The 21,098-nt window shown below is 42.3% G+C and overlaps 1 protein-coding gene across 4 annotated transcripts; it reads right to left on the bottom strand.

The window, feature by feature from the left end:
- Positions 1-21: 21 nt before the first annotated feature.
- Positions 22-19,222, bottom strand: JSRP1 (junctional sarcoplasmic reticulum protein 1). 4 transcript variants are annotated; one of them, XM_088149457.1, is made up of 7 exons: positions 19,078-19,222; positions 12,917-13,079; positions 11,776-11,822; positions 8,976-9,315; positions 5,736-5,879; positions 4,998-5,077; positions 22-2,823 (listed from the first exon to the last, which is right to left on the bottom strand). In XM_088149457.1, exons 2-7 carry the CDS (start codon positions 13,032-13,034, stop codon positions 2,122-2,124), a joined length of 1,431 nt encoding a protein of 476 aa, XP_088005583.1. In that variant the 5' UTR covers positions 13,035-13,079; positions 19,078-19,222; the 3' UTR covers positions 22-2,121. The 4 variants fall into 4 exon arrangements, with proteins under 4 accessions (XP_088005583.1, XP_088005582.1, XP_088005584.1 ...); XM_088149456.1 differs by having other exon boundaries at positions 12,917-13,055; positions 19,078-19,219; XM_088149458.1 differs by having other exon boundaries at positions 12,917-13,051; positions 19,078-19,169.
- Positions 19,223-21,098: the final 1,876 nt, after the last annotated feature.

Here is a 21,098-nt window from a genome sequence, read left to right as displayed (position 1 = left end):
GGGAGTTGAAGTCCTCACCTCTTAAAGTGGCCAAGGTTGAGAAACACTGCTGTAACCTTACAATAAAGGTAGCATTAGTATTTTTGATTTTGGTTTACCTGGACTACCTTGAAAGGCTGACACAATGGGACATAATTTCTCCTACAGTTACACTGAAAATTACAGTTCAGTGGCAACTGTGGGGAAGGGTACCGAGGACTACATCTGTCAATAACTACATCATGTCTGGCTGTGAAGCTTTTCTGTACAAAGACCATCTGTGGCCCCCGAGGCTGAGTTGTCCTGCAGCCTTTTTTGCTGAAGTAAAATATGTCTCTATTTTATACGGCAATCCTGGTTCAAGCTCAATCGTTTATTATTTAGGTTTTTTCAAGTCTCGTAGTGTTTTTGAGCCACATTTCTGCTCATGATTTCCCCTACAGATTTCCTGTCTCACAATAAGCAATGGGGGGCCGGGGGGGGGGGGGAGGAAAATGTGGCTTTTAAACATTGGGAGCATTTTTGATGGTATTAAATGAAACGAAGGTTCCATGTTATTGGGGGACGTTTTCTACAGGTGAAATCATCCCAACATATTAACCTGCTCACACATGGTTGTAATTGGATAATTATATAGTATAATCCCAAATTTTAAAGGGCTTGGTGAGTGGATGCAATGCATTGCCATACAACATTTGCCTTGTAGCTTAAAATGCTTCTTGTTCAGTTGATACAAACCAACAATAAACCATCTCAATTCAAGCTTTTTCTTCCCCACTGGAAAATGGCAAATTTTCTTGGACAAAGTGTTTTGATTTACATAACATTTGCTTTTTACAACTCAGGTCTTTAGAGTGACAAGGACTGTGTTGTGGACTGTGGATCCTATGTTTTCCTTATGTTAAAACATGGAAGTGTTTAAGAAGATCACAGCCGACATTTATTTCTAAAATGATCGTGACTTTGCCCCCATCTGACTGATCAGCTTGCTACGATTTCTCTGTGGTAACATTTATATATTAAGATGAATCAGATCTGGTTTAGCTTCACATTGATAGGCTACATTTTGTGCAACAGAAAAAAAAAACCAGACAGTTTTCCAACAAAACAGGAAAGAAGCAAACATTGAGGACTAGTCTTGCTTTTTTCTTTAGAAGTGATCAAAATAAATGAGAAGTCTATTAATCGAGGTAAGGGAGTTGCTAAAAACACCTAAGGTCCATTCCAGCATACATACCTTTTACTGCACTTCTGAATGAACAATTCCAGTTTCAACAGTGTACACCAGTGTTTCTCAACCTTGGCAACTTTAAGCTGTATGGACTTCAGCCCCCAGAATTCCCCAGCCAGCCATGCTGGCTAGGGGATTCTGGGAGTTGAAGTACACATAGCTTAAAGTTGCCAAGGCTGAGAAACATTGGCGTACCAAGAGCTTTGGTATCAGCTGACACTATCTCAAAAAAGAAAAGAAAACACGCAGTTGTGTGCAAGGGAGGCAGTTCACATATTCCTGCTGCAAACCTGTGTATAATGAGGAATCAGGCAGTAAGTCCACTGTGTGTGTGAGGTTCCCCCAAGTCAAGGACTGAGGTCAGTATAAAACAGTGTTATCCAAACTTGGCCACTTTAAGATGAGTGGACTTCAACTCCCAGAATTCCCCAGCCAGCATGGCTGGCTGGGGAATTCTGGGAGTTGAAGTCCACTCATCTTAAAGTGGTCAAGTTTGGACAACACTGGTATAAAGGCTTTGGGCTTCCTCTTTTCTATGAAAGCCAACTTTAGCACCTCGTTTGGAGATACCTGGGCAAGTAAAGCATCAGATAATAAACGAAGGAAGGAGCGGAGCTTTTTTTTGGAGGTTATCCAATGACTCTGAGGGCACAGTGGAGCAGGTATGACAGATCTGGCTGAGTGACTCCCCGTCCATCTCCTGGGGTTGCCAGCGTGACCACTATCGGCTTCCAACCTGGAAGAAGTCAAGCCTGCCTCTTTTGGGGCCAGTCTCAACAGGAGTCACCCGGCTTCAATCTGGGTGTCTAGGTGTCCCCACACTTTCAAATGGTGAGGGGAAGGATACGCATGAGAGAGAGAGAGCAGCGTATTGCTTGCCACGGTGAGATCAAGGCTGCAATCCTTGGATCTCAGTCGTGCCTTTTCCACTCCTGGAACTTGTGCCGCCCAAATGTCTGGGCACTGTCCTTGGGTGGGGAGAAGAAAGGCTTCTGCATCTGCCAGGGCTTCCTGTCCTTCTGGTCCCTCTCGTGCTTGAGGTGGCCCCTCCCTTTGCCGCGCTCACCCTTGGAGTGCCCCTTTTTTTCTTCCGGTGAGTGATGGTCTTGCTTATGCGCCTTCGAGGGATGGGCTGCTTCATCATGTTTGTGGCGATGGGTCTTCCTGTCCTCCTGCTGCTTCTCCTTCCCCTTCCCTTCCCGCCGATGTCTCCTGTCCTGTAGGTGCTTCTTCCCTTCTTCCTCCTCCTCCTCAGCCTTGCGACCTTTCCGGCCTTTATTCTTAGAAGGTGTCTCTCGCCTCACTTTCTCCTGGCTTTTTCTGGGGCTCACCTTTGTTACTGGTTCCTCCTCTATTTCTGCCTCCTCATCTGCTACCTCTGCCTCTTTCTCTTCTGTTTCTACTAGTTCTGTCTTTTCTCCCCCATCCTCTTCTGAAGGTGCCTCCTCTTCCTCCTCTACTTCCAAGAGTTCCTCCTCTACTTCCAAGAGTTCCTCCTCCTCTACTTCCAAGAGTTCCTCCTCCTCTACTTCCAAGAGTTCCTCCTCCTCTACTTCAGGAGGTTCATCCATGTCCGACCAATCAAACCATCGTTCGTAAAACCACAGCTCCTCCTGGAAAGGAAAGAAAGATGTAACAGTTTTCATCACTGTGACTTCAAGGGTCTGGCCTGAGATAGTTTAACCTTAGGGGTAATACAACAGGACTCTTCATATGCTTTTGAGTCTTACTCTAGCCACGTTAGTCCAGCATCCTGCCTCTCGATGCTTCTGGAAAAGCCACCAGCAGGAATGCATGAAAATCTGCCTATTCAAAAAGCATTGTCCTATTGAAAACTGATTGTGAAAAGCAACAACTTGTATCTGTGCTGACATGCTACTGCTGGAACATGGAGGATTCTGTAAATTCATTGTTACTTCAGTAGCAAATGCTGATGAAGGGGGACAGGACTGTGGACAGTTGAAGTCCACACATCTTCAAGTTGCCAAGGTTGAGAAATCCTGCTCTAGAGCCTGTCTCCTGATGGATAGATTGGAATTCATTGACTAAAAATCTTACTAGGAGCCCTCCATATTACACCCATTTGTTGCAGGCCCCTTTTGTTAAGGCTTTCCTTTAAAACCATTTGAAACTAGTAGCCAATGCCGCAACTCGAGGCAGTGAAATCTGCAGGTTGGATTTGCCCTCCTTTCTTTACTCTCCGTAGAGCTCCTCAATTTTATTCAACAGCCCCAGTGATTTTAGAAAGGGACCCCTGGTCTGGGGAAGAAACATAACATGGATAGAAATTGGACAAGGCAGGAAAATCCGGCCTCCCCATAGTATCTTTTAGAATAACCTATTTCAGTAGCTTTATTAGTAACATTTCTGGAACCAGTTCAAGACTTTTGAAGGTTTTTGCCTTCCTGGATTTAGGAACATAAAAGCAATTGTAACTGTTTGGATGCATCTGAAAAAAAGACAAGAAATGATAAATCCACTCATATCAGTGTGACACAACTGAAGACCAGGCTTGCCTGCCCCCAGTGCAAGGCCTTCTAGAAAACATTAAAAATGGAATTGTTCCAAAGGAACTTTGGTGGTTAATGTTGTCTTGCTGGGGTTGGCTGATTTACAGTATAATTGTCTGTTTTCTGTTATCTTATGTTATTTGATGACATTCAGCAAACTATTAAAGACTTGATTTTGTCCCAGCCTTTGGATGCTTGAGACCCTGTTGGATTGGGCGGTGAGGGGGGAGGGGGCGGTATTTGTTTATATACTAGCCACCCAGAATCATTGGGAATCAGGTGACATCTAAACTGTATGAATGAATGAATGAATGAATGAATGAATGAATGAATGAATGAATGAATGAATGCATGCATGCATGCATACATGCATACATACATACATACATAAATGTTACGTGTGTAGTGATGGTGATCATAATTTAATTTGATGTTACAGGATTGGTATTTGTTTACACCATGGATGTTTTCATTTTGTAATGGCAGTGTTAGTTCTGTTGTGTGTGCTTTATTATTTATATATTTATGTTACACTACGATTGCCGTTTGATTTTATTGTAAGCCTCTGTGAGTTGATGGCATATAAATCCAATCAATCAATCCTTTTATTAGAGCCAATCAAAATGTTTGGGGTCATTGTCCAGCAGCTGCCAAGCCCGGGTACCTATGGTCATCCTTGATTATGAACATGCAGATATGGTTTACACAATAAACTAGTGTATTTCCTTGGGTTTTGCTTAGCACCTTGTAGAAACCCAGTTGTTCTGGCTTATGCTAAGGTTAAGCCAAAACGTAATCTGGTGCAGTGTGTAATGCAGTGGGGCTACTCAGCTGAATAATAAATATCCTGCCTCTGCATTGTTCTCACCAGATGTCCTTTGTCCTTTTCCCAGGGAATTCTATTAGGAAGAATAACACCTTGGGCTCCCAACCTGGAGCCTGCTATGCCTGGTGGTTGCCAAATCTAGAACATCCCTTCTTAAGGAGATGGGAGCGTGTATCTTACGTCATGCTGAAAAATGTAAGAATCAGAAAAGGAAAAGCTGTGCTGACGTTTGTCGAAAGATTCATGAACTTGCAGCTCATAGGTTCTGCTGGCTTTGTTTTGTGAATCTCTGCTAGAACACACACCTATAATTTATGTATTTAAACCTAAGGTTAAGTTTTTAAAGTGGGATGTTTTGGGGGTTTTTTGCCCTCTGATGAAATGAGTTTTCTTGGATCCTTTCATGGGAATGCCACGGTGGACTTCTTTCCCCTTCTCCACTTTAACTCACCTGTTCCCCAGCGCTGTCTTCTTGTGTGGTCCAGGCACTCAGCTCTGCCTCAAGGACAGTCCCACCATATTCTATGACCTCTGTAAAAAGGACGGGATGGCGAATGAGCTCCCATATTAAAATTAATTTTTTCTGCATATATGGTGCTTGAGGTCAAGACAAGGTGAGGAGGGGTATGCCCCAGCTTGAAGATGAAACTCTGGAAGATCCAAAGATATGGTGGCAGTGGGGTAGCCTAATAATTTTAGATGTTGGAATGATAGTCAACCTTGTTCTATCTTTAATTGCAATGTTCAAAGGTAGGTTCAGATTGTAAGAAACCTTAGAAAAAAGTATTTGGGGGGCATCTTTGGCACCCCCTCCGGAACATTACCCCTTCCAAGTATTTTTAAAACCCAAATGCCCTTCCCCATTCTGCTCCAAAGGACCCCAGGTTTTTGATCCAAGTCTTGCTGTTTGAGTTTCAGGATTAACTGGCAGAGAGAAGAATTCAGGGTGCCGAGGTCAGGCTCAAGAACTAGGAACTTGGTGTTCTGTATCTGCCTGGTCACAAAGACCGAGCTCCCTCAGGAGACAAAAGCCCAACTATACTATTGTTACACATTCTACTTGCCAGCTTAGGAGGTTTTTTTACCACAAGGCATGAGCTCCAAGGCGAGGCAGCAGCTTGATAAGGTGTGAAGGTGGGGAGCGAGGGCGGGATTTACCAAGAGTTTGATCTCAGGAGAAAGGACTTACCTTGAACCACCTGACAGCTCACACTGAGGAGAGCCAGGAAGGATGCAACCAGAATGCATTTGTTCAAAGACAGTCCTTCCCAAGGAAGAGTGTCCTTAGCAGCCCGGCTTTCTGCTTTCCGCTTCACAGAGACAGTCCTCAGTGCTTCAAGGAGAGAAAAGGGAGGGCCTTAGCATAGCAGATTGGGTCCCCCACCACAAAGGCCTTTGCTACCAGCTCCTGAGTGTTTGGGGGGTGATCTTTGCAATAAAAACAGGATAGAAGTTCAAGCCAGAACCTACATCCATGGCCAACTCTCCCTTTCCCTCCATGGCCAACTCAAAGCTTCTGAGAAGCCCACATGCCAAGCGCATAGACAGCCACCCTCTGCTACTCTTTGGGTCATGGCTGGGATGGAGACTGCCTCTGAATGTGGGGGCTCTATTTTTCTACTTATTTTAGCCGCCACTATTTAAAATATTCACCACCTGTTGTGCCATGAATCTTCAGAAGATGTTAAACATTAACATAGTTTACACAACTTAAAAACAATAAAAGATACCAAGGGGGTATCTGTGTAAGTCCAGAAAATGGGTTAATCTCAAAACCAAGTTATGAATCAAACCACAAAATAGTAAGGAGACTAAAAAAGCTTAAAACATATAAACATATAATCCAAGGGCAGTGAAGGTAGAGCGGTACAATAATGAGGTATCAAATGTCAAGGTGAATAAAAATATTTTCAGTGTACAACTCAAAGGTAAGATAGTTCCTGCAGATTTTATTTGCATGGTGAGGGTGTTCCAGTCTGGGACCTCTCTACACCTGTCCCCAATCCCCCGGGTCCCTTACCTCTGGTGATCCTAGAAAAAGAAGTGCGAGGTCTGTTTCAAAAGCAAAAGATTGGAAAAGCTCCAGGTCCAGATGGTGTGACCACCTCGTGTCTGAAAGTTTGTGCAGAACAACTGGCTCCCGTTTTCACGCATATTTTTAATAAATCGCTGGAGACGGGTTATGTCCCTTCTTGTTTTAAGAGCTCTACAATCATCCCAGTTCCTAAGAAATCCCCCATTAGTGAGCTGAATGACTACAGACCAGTTGCACTGACATTTATGGTCATGAAGACCTTTGAGAGGTTAGTGTTGGCTCACTTGAAAGCCATCACGGATCCCCTGTTAGACCCACTGCAGTTTGCTTACCGTGGAAACAGCTCAGTGGATGATGCTGTTAATATGGCCTTGTACTATATTCTGCAACACCTTGAATTTCCGGGGTCTTATGCACGAGTTCTTTTTGTGGACTTCAGCTCACTATTTAATACTATTGTACCAGAAATTCTTTACAACAAACTGATCCAGCTTACTGTGCCTGACCATACCTGTAGGTGGATAATCAGTTTTCTAACAGGTAGGAAACAACATGTGAGGTTAGGCAAAATTACATCCAGTACCCGGTTAATCAGTACAGGTGCCCCTCAGGGATGTATGCTTTCCCTGCTGCTTTTCTCCCTTTATACCAATGACTGCATTTCAAAAGACTCTTCTGTTAAAATCTTGAAATATGCAGGTGATCCAACTGTCATTGGTCTAATTCGAAATGGAAATGAGTTAGCATATAGACGGGAGATTCAACAACTGGTCTTGTGGTGTGGTTGTAATAACTTGGAATTGAGTACACTTAAAACCGTGGAGATGATTGTGGACTTTAGGAAGAATCCTTCTAATACTCCTCCCCTTACCATACTCGACAGCCCGGTATCAGTGGTCGAGTCCTTCAAGTTCCTGGGTTCTATACTTTCCCGAGACCTGAAATGGACGCTTAACATTACAGCCATCATTAAAAAGGCACAGCAAAGGATGTTCTTCCTGCGGCAACTTAGGAAGTTTAAATGATCCCAGGAGCTCTTGGTACAGTTTTACAGGGGAATCATTGAGTCTGTTATCTGTTCCTCTATAACTGTCTGGTTTGATTCCACAACCAAACAGGACAGACTCAGACTCCAACGGATAGTTAAGTCTGCAGAAAGGATCATTGCAACCCGCCTGCCTTCTATCGAAGAACTGTATACTGTGAGGGTCAAAAGGAGGGCAGAGAGGATATCTGCAGACTCTTCTCATCCTGGATATAATCTGTTCCAACTTCTTCCTTCAGGACGGCACTACAGAGCACCATATGTTAAAACATCTAGACATCGGAATAGTTTTTTCCCTTGTGCCATTGCTCTGTTAAATACTATATGACCTGATATGTACTGGACAGTGGCTTCTCCCTTTGGAAAAGTTATTTTACTGAGGCATTGTTACTATTTATTAATTTCCTGTTGCTATCCAAACACACCGTTGATCTTGCTGTTCGTCACCGAAAACAAATTCCTTGTATATATTTTATACTTGGTCATTAAAGTATTTTGTATTTGTATTGATGAAAAAGGTCTTCTTTCTTGTGGATACCAACATCCATGGGAAGTGGCATAAAACAGGAGAGCCTTCACTGATGATTGCAAGGGTCAGGCAGTTCTGTCTGGGAGAAGGTCTTAGGTCTTAAATTGTTCAGGTTGAATAGATGAACAAGGTGAACTTTCCTTGAGTCAAGCACAAATTCTGGTGACTTCATGGATATGTCTATTGACTTTTCTTGGCAATGGAAGCAGCCAACCTTGGCTGATCCAAATAAGGCTAAGCAGAGTCAGACCCACTTACTAACTGGATGGGAAACTCACAGGAAATCTTAGGGTTTGAAGACTAGATTAGGAAGCCAAAAATTAAGACAGAAGAAGACAATAGTAAGCACTTATGTATTGTTACCAAGAAAGCCACATGGAATTTGATGCAAAGGAGACTTCACTTTTTTGCACAACCTGAATAAGTATTTTCTTTGGTCACTCCTGGCTGTAATATCAAATCTAAGATAGAGGAACCTGTTTCTCTCTCTCCATATAATATATCATTTTATAAACCTTCTCTCTATCTATCATCAGTACTCATCTTTGTCCCCCTCTGCTACAAATCATTCTTCCCAACTAAATCATCCTGCAGATGTTTAGACTTCAACTTCCAGAATTCCTGACCATGATGAAAACTGCTGAGAATTCTTGGAGTTCCCCCCATGTCTGCAAGTTGTCCAGATCAAGAAAAATTGCTCTAAACCAAAAAGCACTGTGGATGGAGGTCCCACTGTACAAGGAAAAAGGGTTAAACATTCTCTTCCTCTCATCCATGGGATCTCCAACGTAATGCTCAATTGGCTGAGAGAAAGTCATACCTGCTAGATGTGGTTTCTCAGCTGTCTTCTCTGCCCGAACTGCCTTCTCAACTTGTGGTGCCTTTTCGACTCTCGGCACTTTCTCGGCCACCTTTTCCAGTGCTGGTGGCTTTTCGACTCGTTGGGCTCTCTCAACCACCTTTTCAGCCCTCAGGACTTTTTCTGCAACTTGCTCAGCCCGAGGCAATTTTGCAGGGGCCATTTCAGGCAACAGATGCTTCTCTGCCTCAAGTGATTTCTTAGGAAGCACAGATGGTGTGGCTTCAGTCATACTATCCACAAATTCATCAAGATCTTTCTCAAGAATGTGGAGCTTATTTTTCTCTTCCTCCTCTATCTCCTGAAAGAGAATGATATTGATGATTTACTACTTTTGAGTAGCCCTAACTTAGCCGAAAATTTTCCTATAATTTCTCTGATCTCTTTGAAAACATCCCTTATTTTCCTTTTCTTGTTTTTTTCCTTTATTTCTAAACATCTTTGATGGACCTTTTTCATTCAACATTGGAAGTCTACATTCCGTTGTTGTATAACCTTCCAGTTGCCCCTTCCATCTTCCTTGGTCTATCATAAATTTGTTCTGAAAGCCACTTGGATTTTTTCCTGTTTGAAATGATGGGAATATTTTCCCACTTCCACTTTTACCATCTCTTAACTCTTCCCATAGCTCCTCATACTCTTTCACATAAACATCACAGTATTTATTATCTCATGTTTTGGATAAATCTCAGTCAGCTCCACCCACTGAACCATAAACTAACCACACACTGGCTGGGTTTGGATATCTTACTGAGTCATAAACTAGACAATCACATTTTGGCTTAGGGTTGTATGAACTCAATTAGAGAGTCACCCAGTCTTATGGTTGAGAATGGATTTGAACACTTGTATTTCCAGACCCGATCCCACAATCCAGTTCTGCACAGTTTCTTTCAGTGGGGAAAATAACAGAGATTTATTTTAATCAGTACACAGGACAGGATTTATTAATGCTATGTATGGTTACAGAACAAAGCCATCTACATGAGAGACTCAGAGAGAAGGTCAAGCTTTCATTAAGCATTTTCAAATTCAAGGAGCCAAGGAATAGGTTTTCTTTGTATATTATGGGTTACACAATAAGATTATTTTTGTGTGAGTTTGTTCATGGGTCTGCTTCATTGGAATTCCAGTGTCCTTGGCTGCTTTTCTGCCTCAGATAAAATTATCTGCATTGTGAGTTCTCCTCTATTTAGACTGCCCAGCACTGTAAGAATTAAAATTTACAGGGTTGTGACCACGGCCAAGTCCAATATTTAAAGTTAGATCAAGCAAGTACCTATCAGCTCCTGTTACACTGACTGTTGTACTCAGCTAAATTCCTATGTTTAACTCAACAATCCAGATTCAGGAAATCTGGATCACCAAGTAAAACGCACCATGAGAGTTTGCTTTCTGTTTATTGTAGCAGTGGGAAAAGTACATACATTTGCACCTCATGAAGTTCCCTATCTATTTGACTTTTAAATATTGGATAAGTGGTTCTCTCCCAAACTTCCTACAGCGAGTACCTTTACAAAACGCTTTAAATGTTCCTAAAGATACACCCAGTAACATTTTAAAAAGAGGCAAAGAAACATATTTCCAAGATTTCTACGACCAGTACAAGAAGGACAAAGTTGCAAGTGACTTGGTCAAATGGCTGGGGCTGGTCAGCATGTGTCCATCAGCACTCAGCTCTGCAGTACTGTTTGTCCTTAACTGGCTTCAGTGGAAATTTGTGAGCTCACCTGGCAACAATATTTGGACAAGCTGCCAAGTGTTCCTGTCTTCTTCAGAAGTTCAGGGGGATGGTTCTGAACCAAATGCAATGGATGAACTCGTGCTACCCAGAGGTGCAAAAAACTCAGCAGCTCATTAACGCTGGGAAGGACAGCTGCTATGAAAAGATACCAGCTGAGTCCCATGTCTTAGCAACAGGTAGCATTCCTCCTCCTTGCTATCATACCTATTTCCCAACTGTTTTATTTGGGAAATATTTATTTCTTTTTGCCCATCACAAAAATGCTCCAATAATCATCCTCTTTGGAGGCAAATACCAGAAGTTGGAGGGGAACCTACTTCTAGCAGAAGAAGAATTCAAGGCTCCCCCATTGCCTTTTCTTCTAAATAAAAGTGACCTTTTTAAATCCTACTGTTAAAACGTGAATAATGTTACCATGCAATAGGTTACAGGAGGGTAGGAGAAAAATCTTGAATGAGCACTTAATAAGGAAACCAATGACTTAAAATAGTGGTAGTCTGTCTCTCAATGGTGATCTTTGAGCAGAGGCTGGATGGTCATCTTTCAGTGATGTTCCATCTCAGGATTTTCTGCATTGAGCAGGGGGGCTGGAATAGATGGTCTACAAGACCTCCACCAAGTCCAAAAGTTATGTAATTTCTAGTTTGGCTTTTACTCCCCAAAATCATCAAAACAACCCTTGAGGTAGATCAGCTAGAGAGCAGGATAAGCCCCAGAACTCTTGGCTCAACCGCAATTTGAACTTGAGCTTCTTGTGAGTCATGGCCATCAGACTGAGCTAGAGGGATGAATCTTAGGATCCACCATGTTCCTCAATTACTGATGGGGCCAACACATCACATCCTGTGGCCAAATATGTTGTCCTGGGAGTGTTGAGTTCTTCTTCCAGGTCTAAATGCTGTTCTTTCTCCTTCTGGCTCAGATTCTTCAGGTCCTAGAGAGATACCTCAAGACCTAGAGACAGATATCCCTTATGAAGCTACTTTTTAAAACCTGCCTCAATGCTCAGCTACTTACGTTTGTTTTGCCGTTCACTTCTTCTTGACTTGCAGGTATCTTGGCATCTGTTAAAACACACCCATCCCTGCATTTATTCATGGTTTTAATTTATTATACTTATATCCCACTTTCCCTTTGGGAGCTCAGAGCAATTTTCACTGCTTTCCTTCATGGAAGCATGAAGATGCCCTTTTTTGTACCCCCTCATAAACTATCATTTACATACTGATTTAGATTTTCCTTGGGTTTCGGGATCTATCCTAGAGCACCTGCCAGTTAATTATCCTATTGCATTAAATGGGACTTACTTTTGCATAAAACGACAGTATTTATAGAATGCCCTTCAAAACAACATACATGAACAGCTTACAACAACATTGAAAAAGGTGAAGTCTCCTTTTTGAGTGAAGCTGGTGATTTTCTAATGGTTTCATGGAAACTTCCATGTAGTTTACTTAGTAACAACACAGAAGTACTTCACTGCTGTTTTCTCACTGTCCAGCTTATTGCTTTCCAGCCCTCTCCAATCAAAGTATTACCCAAGTTTAAACCTGTTTGGCCTTCTAAGATCAGTCAATCTTAACTAGGTGCTGCCATCTAGCTGGGCAATAAAATATAAAAACATTCATAGAAGGATGAAACATATAATTCACTTTATTTTTAACGTTTAGACACGAATGCCATTGCTAATGCAGCCCGTGTGCCCAGATCCCACACCAGTAGGATTTGGGATAGCCTTAGCAGGATAGCCTAAGTACAAATTCCAAGCTATTAAAAGAAACCATTAGTAAGAGGCAGGAAACTCAGCCCAACATGGAGTGTTGGTGAGATTTCAAATGAAAGCTCTAAACCAGTGTTTCTCAACTTTGGCCACTTTAAGATGTGTGGACTTCAACTCCCAGAATTCCCCAGCCAGCATGGCTGGCTGGGGAATTCTGGGAGTTGAAGTCCACACATCTTAAAGTGGTCAAGGTTGAGAAACACTGGTCTAAACTCTCAGATGTTGGCTTCTTGAATTTTTTATGGTTAGCTTTTGGTCCTGCCCAATAGTGATCGATATCTGAAAAATCTGTTGGCCCCTGTTCTAACTAAATACATTTGACAAGTAAAGTTTTCCTTCGCAGGCATGCTGAAAATCACATGCTGAACACTCTCCTACCTTCTTTGCTGCCTTCTTTCAGTTGATTCTGAATGTCTTCCTTCTGGGTCAGAAGCTCTTTCACAAAATCTGTACATTCCTCACTTTGTTCCAACAGCTCACTGGGACCGGTTGCCATATCACCTCCTGGGTATTCTGGCTAAGCAGATGGAAAAAATAAGACCTACACCTTTTAGCACCATTTCAATCTGGTATTTGAATGCCAACCCTGTTCAGTTTTGCTCATCTTAAAAAATCGAAAGGCGACGTGCAGCCATCAGTTGGATGGCTTGAACCCTTGCAAACGTTCCAGCTGTTCACGGGAAGATAGCAGCAACAAGATACAGTAATATTTATTTATTTATTTATTTATATTTATTTATTTATTTAGTAGACTTGTCCCTGCCCATCTCCCCACAATGGGGGACTGTGGGCGGTTTACATCAAATTAAAACCATAAATACATAATTAAAAGTTATAAAAAAGAACCATACTTACACAGATAGAAAAAAGATAAAAAATCCAAGAGGGCGGTTCTACCTCGGTTCACGAACGCTTCTGTTCATGAACAATTCGGTTCACGAACAGCACCGTTCGCAAAATTTTGCTTCCGTCCGCGAACTCCGCATCGGGTGACGAACACGACCCGCGGCCATCTTCCCTGCTCTGACACGTGATCGTGGCTTCCTGTAGGCGAGGGGGACTCTCCCTCCAAACAATGACCGTCTCCCCACCCGCCTTCCTGTCCTCCACGCCAGAAGTTGCCTCAAGCAAGGTTACTGTTCTCTCTCTTCATACTGTACTGTACTGTACTTTGTTTCATATTTTTGTGGTTTAAAAAAAAATACATATGGTTCAGAACAGATTAACCTTCTTTACACTGAACCTTATGGGGAAATTTGATTCGGTTGGCGACCAATTCGGCTGGCGACCAGAATCGTGGAATGAATTAAGTTCATGAACTGAGGTACTGTGATGGAATGGAATTATGAAGGCCAGACTCAGGGAGAAAAACATTTTCTTTCATCTCCTGAGGCGCGAGGGAGAGATAAGAGGATGGGACTGGCACCTCCCTGAGGAATTCACACTGTTGTGGCTGGCATTACTTGGGAACTGGGGTTTCAGTCTGGGAAGATTCTTGCTAGAGGTTGTAGCTAATAAACATTGCTGGACTGAATTTACATAGTCTCTTGGAGTTCCTTGGGCTAGGCCTGACATCAATCTTCCCAGACTCTCCCTCGCGCCTCAGGAGATGAAAGAAAATGTTTTTCTCCCTGAGTCTGGCCTTCATAATTCCATTCCATCACAGGTACCACTGTATTGATTTTTGAGAGGATGGGAATGGAGAGACATATGAGGGAACTGCATAAATGGGAAACAGAGGCAAGAGGGGTAGATTTAAAAAAAAAAACATATATTTATTTATTTCATTCAATTTATATTTATCCAATTTATATAGATAATCTAATTAGCTGAAGTCTTGATCGGGGAGCTGAAAGACACAGTACATGATTGATCAGGTAGAAACAGACCAAAGCAGGTTGGTTTTTGAGAAGACATTTTTCTTTAAACTTGCTGCTGTCCACTCCTGCATGTTCTCGTGTTATTTTTTTAAGGGAACAATAAATAAACTTGGTGCATTGACTGTTTCCTTTTTCTTCCATTTCTTTATCTCTTTATTCAAAAATCTAGAATTCCCTTTGAAGAAAACAGAACATTGAGGCCTTGAAGAAGAACTCTCTCGGGTCTTTAAATAGCAAGTGAGTTTCCCTTGCTAGAAATGCTTCATTCACACTTGGATACTTAAAACCCAAGCCTCGCCTGCACAGTCATCCTTAAAGCCCCCGCAACAGTTTTCTAAGAATAGGGATATGAAATCTAGTAAGCTGGACCACTTCCAATCTGGAAAATGCCATTCTGATTTGGCGATCTATCAAAACATTAACCAGCCTAGCCCAGTTTAGTAAGGATGAAGCTGGTTTTCTCTTTTTCAACTTTCAAGCTAAACAATGTTGGCGAATCCGGACAGCTTTTGTACTAAATTCCAGAGTTCAGAATAGATTCCAAACTTGCAGCTGTACCAGAAGAATAGGCTGTGGCCCAGGATCCCAACAGATTGATTGCCTCCATCCCCAGGGCCGTGCCACTCACATTTGCTAAGGCCCTGTAATCCAATTTAAAATGGAAAATATCCCTGTGTTCTAAAAATGGTAGCCACCTTATGTATCTGGGAAGGTTCTGGTAAAAAAAAAGCCTATCTTAAAAACTTTGTGTAAGCTGAAGAACCACATTCCTTAGATCAGTGTTTCTCAACCTGGCAGCTTGAAGATGTGTGGACTTCAACTCCCAGAATTCCCCAGCCAGCATGGCTGGCTGGGGAATTCTGGGAGTTGAAGTCCACACATCTTCAAATTACCAAGGTTGAGAAACACTGCCTTAGATAAAGACTAAGCTAGTCCTGCAGTTTCTTAAAAAAAATAAAAGTGGAAGCTTGGCCATGCTTAGTCTATATCAGTATTTCTCAACCTTGGCAACTTTAAGATGAGGGGATTCTGGGAGATGAAGTCCACTCATCTTAAAGTTGTTAAGGTTGAGGAACACTGGTCTATGCAATGTAAATACACAAGCGTGCACTCCATGCGGATCAAAGTCCATGCAAAACAACCGTGGCGTGAATTTCTATAGTCCCAGTAGCTGAACGAAACTCCATTTTCTCCCCAAATTAAAACAAGGCATGCATTTCACTCTTCCACCTTAAAAAAGCTGTATCTTAAGCAATTTATGCCTCTCTGCATGAGTTCACAGAATGCCAACTCTAGGGATTACAGCTTCTGTAACCAGAACTGATAAAATTTTCTAATCACCCAGCAACCCAGAGGCACAAATAAATTACTGTAACTCCCTCGCAGGCACAGGATGATTAGGAATAGACAAGTTTGGAGAAATGAATCATTAATGCAACTTCCACTTTTGAAGGCTGGCAATTTTGCTGCATTCATGCACTAACTAGGAATTACCCTGACTCACCTAAACAGAAAGCCGATAGATCTACTTTCTACTTACCTGTTTCCACTGAATGGAAATAGGTAAGACCAATCACCTTACAGGTGTTTGGACTTCAGTATTAGGAAAGATTTGTTGCATTTCTGCCGCTAGAGCAATTCTGATCACATCAGATGCAGAGACTACAGAATTACACTGATTGGAAGTAGACAAGGCCAGAACACTTTATCATACAGAGATGCAGTAATGCACCTCTTCTGTATACTGGTAATTCTGCTATGCTTCTACATTAGGAATGACTGTGGAGATTTGAGGGAATAACTTGCCTTTAAGTGAAGCAATTGGAAAGAAGCACAGGTAGAACGCAAATTCCAGCAGAACCATTAGCCGGCCGAGAGGAAAGAAACAGCAGGATGTGTGAATGTTTAACCATATTGCCATAACAGTGTGTGTGAATGTTTAACCATATTGAAGTTCCTCCAATTATTTAAAAAACTAAGCCACAAAATGAGCTATTGCAGCAAAAAACAATTTTAGCAAGTCTTGACATCTTTGCAAACATCAAAGAGGAAACCAAATCAAATTGCTTTCTTGATCAAGCTTCTAGGATCTCTCTGGGCTTCAAGTTTCCCAGTGTGTCTATGCATGCATGCTGAGGGTGGAATGGGGTAGGGATTGTGATCCCACAGGTATTCTTCAAAATTAAAATGTAATTTATTTTAATTGTTAATGGGCTCAGATGTATCTCTAGCTGGTGATGAGGAACATACAGAAGGAGAGGAGGAGGAAGGAACTTCTGCATGGGGATAGTTAGTAGAGGGGTGAGGAAATCCTTAGTAAATTGTACACAGAGCTGTAGTTTTGTCTCAGAATGCAGACTTGAAGGGCAGAAAGTCCCAGGTTCATTTCCCAGTGAAAAGGAACTCAGGTGTCAGAGCTGAAAAGGATATCAGAAAGCAGCTGCCGGCCAGCTGGATGTTGATAATCTGCTTCAGCATAAAGCATGTTGCTTAGCTCTGGGGAGAGCTCACAGCTAGTGGGACGGTATGTGTTCTGCCTGCAGACTATCCCAGAACGAGTCAGAAAGGCTTTTCTAACCCTTTCTGCTGCTAAGAGGAGACTATATAGTAGCACAATGGAGCTTGCCCAAAAAACCTTCTTTCTTTCAGCAGTATAATTTAGGAGAACAGAACGTTATGTTACTCTGTTTGGTCCCTGGCCTACTGCACATTGCCCCAAATATAGCTGTTATTCCATTCAGTGTTCTGTGGAGTCCTTGGGGTTCTCAGAGAACCCCAAGGACTCCACAGTTCAACCGTGAGCTACACATATTCACCAGCGATTCTCTGCAGTTTTCTAGAATAGCAAGGAAAGATAATTTCTATTCTACTAGCTGAGGTCTTTCAGAACTAGAGAACTCAATTTACAGGAGTAACTGAATTACAAATACAATTACATTTCAATTTAATTTGAAATACATAAGTAAAACACACACATGCATATTTTATAAGAGCCGATGTGAGTGTCGTGGTTACAGGGATGAACTAGGAGCAGGGAGACCCAGGTTCTTGTCTTCTCTTAGTCATGAAAACTGGCTGAGTGACTTTGGGACAGACCCTCTTTTAACTGAAGTTTATCTGCTTTCTTTGGGGTGTCATTATTTTCTTTTAAAGAATTTTAGGGCAGTCCCACAGATTTTGCATGGTTCTGATTTGCTGTAATATCTTGGAAACATTTTCCAAGCCGGCCTGAGGATTCAGATTGAAAGATGGAATATAAATCCGTCAAATAAATTAACATTAAATTAATGAAACAGATAACTTTCCTCTCCTCCAATCCAGTGATTGTGTTGAGGAAAAAAATACATCAAAAGATACACGTTATTTTTATGTATTTACTGAAACAAAATACAATATTTACTTAATGCTCTAAATAAAAACTTGGAGCAAAACATCTGTTGTTTTAAGGCACGATGGTGTTTTATACATGCCCAGGCTAGAACTTTGGCAAACCTCTAACACAGTGTTTCACAACCTTAGCAACTTTAAGATGTGTGGACCAACTCCCAGAATGCCCCAGCCAGCCATGCTGGCTGGGGAATTCTGGGAGTTGAAGTCCAGACATCTTAAAGTTGCCAAGGTTGAGAAACACTGCTCTAATATGAGGTGGTTCCAGAGTTAGGAAACAGCCAATGAGAATATCTCCATCCTTTTGATTGGAGGGCCTTCTCATAAATATGGACTTCTAGCAGACCATAGTGCAGCTTATATACAGATATTCTCGTAATTAGTTTACTGTGGCCATAGACATCAAAAATTAGGGACTTTATCTTTGCAGAAGCAGACAGATCAGAGTGGAGTATCATGGAGAAGAAACAGGATGAGTTTCAGGTTTGAGAAGGCTCTTCTTTCAATGGGAGCTGGTGAGCTTATCCACTGTCGGCACAGAGCAATGCTTTGAGGATTTCCAGGGACTGGATCTAATGGCTTGTTAACTTTTCTATAATGCTCTGGAATGATGCTTCCAGAGCACCTTCTGTGAAAGATCTAGTTTGGAGCATTAGGTTGGGAATTTCTGGGGAGAAGCCCAATCTCATCTCACCAGGACCAGGGCATCAGTCTCACGGGGACTGGTAGAAGACGAAGAGGGATTGTGTAGTCCGTGTATAAGTATTCTTGTAGTTCCTGGCTGGAGCAAATTAATCACAGTTGTTTCAAGAGCACAGGTCCTGCCGATCCTCTCCTCATCTGAGGTTCTTCTCATAAATATAAGACCTGCCCACCATCTCAGGATTGCAGTGCACATACAGCCACACGTTGCTATATTGCCAGCAATTGCTCAATCCGAATTTATGTGTCAACTGCTGGGAACCCTAGGCAGTTCAGCTTCTACAAACAGAAATGTCACGCAACCATATTCGAGGTCTCTACAGAAAGACATAGAGCATCCTGGCAAGGATCCGTTCTACATACAAGTCCATAACAACGATCGCTTTTGCTACTAAATAAGAGTAAAACACCAGCCACCCTTTCTCCAAATCCATTAACTAGTTTGCAGACAGGCAGACAGTGCTCTTCCCATTCCCCCCCGAACCATTCACCGCTGTTAAACTTTTATTTAGCAAGGGAAAGTCCATGAAACAATTCTGGTTAGTTCATTTCAATAAGAAAAGAAAATACCTTTCCACCTTCATGTCTGTGTTTAATTGCTTGTATGAACCAGCAAATGGCAGCTTACAGGGAGCTGAAGTGGGGCTTTTCAGCGGCTGCTGCTGACTCAACATCAAAGAGTCGTCCAAAAATAGTTTCCTTTCCTATCCAGGCAAAACCATGCAAGGCAGCCTAATTGGACCCTAGCCGAACGTTGCTCCGTCAGCCCCGGGGACAGCAGAACTGAGCATGCAGATCCACGCGGTCGTCAGGAGCTGTGGCCCGGAGGTTTTGTTAAAGCCCACATGCATAGAGACAGGTACCCTTTTAAAGCCAGAACCCCGAATATTAGATGCAGATCCACTGCATACCAGGATTCAAATCGCACCGTCTGGTCTTCGACTTGCCTCCTGGATTAATTGAGCTCTCCTTCTCCCTCTTCCATCCATACAGCTGTAATATACAGCAACAGGTGTTGGATCCTTTCCGAAGAAAATATCAGCCAATCAAGGAGACGCTGCTGCGGTTTCTTTCGTAAAAGACAAGGAGGTTGTTTTGCCCCGTGGAGATAACGGCAGAAGGAAGAAATAATTACGTATATACAAGGCAGGGCCAGTGCTATTTATGGTGACCATCTTAGGATCTGCTTCTGAATTAATGGCATTCAAAAGGGAAAAAGTTTATTTATTTTTATTATTATTGAAATTTCTAGCTATCTCCATAGTACGGAAAGCTACAATCAAAGAAATAATATTTGGATGTAGTAAAACATGTGAATCGAAGACACTGTGGCTTGTAAACCACGTTTTCTTCAAAGCCAACTTAGAAAAGCTCAGAGGCTCGTGTCAAAATGATCTTCAGGACTTAATAGCAACATCCTACCCTAGGTGGCATTGCTTCTTGGTCGTCAATCCAAGGAAGAGGAAAAGGATCTCTTAGAAGGAGCCTGTTCTTAAGAGGACAAACAGATCATTAGTACTCAGGGTAAACCGGGGGGGGGGGGATTCTTTGATAGTTAGAGGCACAAACTGGTGAGTGATGGGTGCACTGACTGCATGGCAATTTGCCCGCCTGGTAAGAAGATTATGGATATCACACACTGGTAGGAAGGAGCCAATATCACTAAAGATGTGAAGGAAAGTTGTTGTGGGATCCTGAAAGATGAATGAAGATCGCTGGAGACAGAATGCTGAACTCCAGGACGGCCAAAGTTCTATATTTGTTCTATGCCAGTGTTTCTCAATGTCAGCAGCTTGAAGATGTGTGGACTTCAGCTCCCAGAATTCCCCAGCCAGCCATGCTGGCTGGGGAATTCTGGGAGTTGAAGTCCACACATCTTCAAGTTGCTGACATTGAGAAACACTGTTGTATGCACAGAGCCAGCTAGACAGGCAGATCTGAGCAGCCTTTCCAAACAGGCATTAGATGAAGGCATTAGAATGGTGTTTCTCAATCTCAGCAGCGTTTTAAGACATGTGGACTTCAACTCCCGAGCTCAGATCTTGTCCAAGGCATGAAAATGACTGAACCAAATGAAAACAGTGACTATAACCCTACTAAATTCATAAAATCGCTATATCATGAAGCTGGGAAAGGTCATCTCAGCCACTAAGCAACCTTCCTGCTCTGGGTTGGAGACCACATTAAAGCATCCATGACAGAAAGCTATTTGAACATATCCATGTCTAGGCAATCAGCTATGCTGTCAAACTGCTTTTGCTGTTAGGACGTTATTCACATGGAACTTACTTCCATTTTATACTGTGTTCTGAACTCCACATGACAGAAAAGGGCTCATAGCTTTTGGTAGGACATCTCGTGGATATTTAAAGCATGGTATCATATTCCCCCTCAGTCTCTTCTTCTCAGGGCTGAGCACACCCAGCAATGTTGATCTCTTCTCACAGGACTTGATTTCTAGTCCATGATCATGCTTCTTGCTCTAGCATGATCATACTTCCAGTTTGACCACACCGTCTGAAAGTGTGGAGCCCAGAACTTGATGTAGCATTTGAGGAAAGATCTGGCCAGCCCAGAACAGAGCAGAACTA

Source organism: Python bivittatus, unplaced genomic scaffold, assembly GCF_059951505.1.
Source record: "Python bivittatus isolate LINGU-HERP-01145 unplaced genomic scaffold, Pbiv_v1 ctg000580_np1212, whole genome shotgun sequence".
NCBI classification, from domain to species: domain Eukaryota; kingdom Metazoa; phylum Chordata; class Lepidosauria; order Squamata; family Pythonidae; genus Python; species Python bivittatus.
This window is presented reverse-complemented; position numbering and strand designations above follow the sequence as displayed.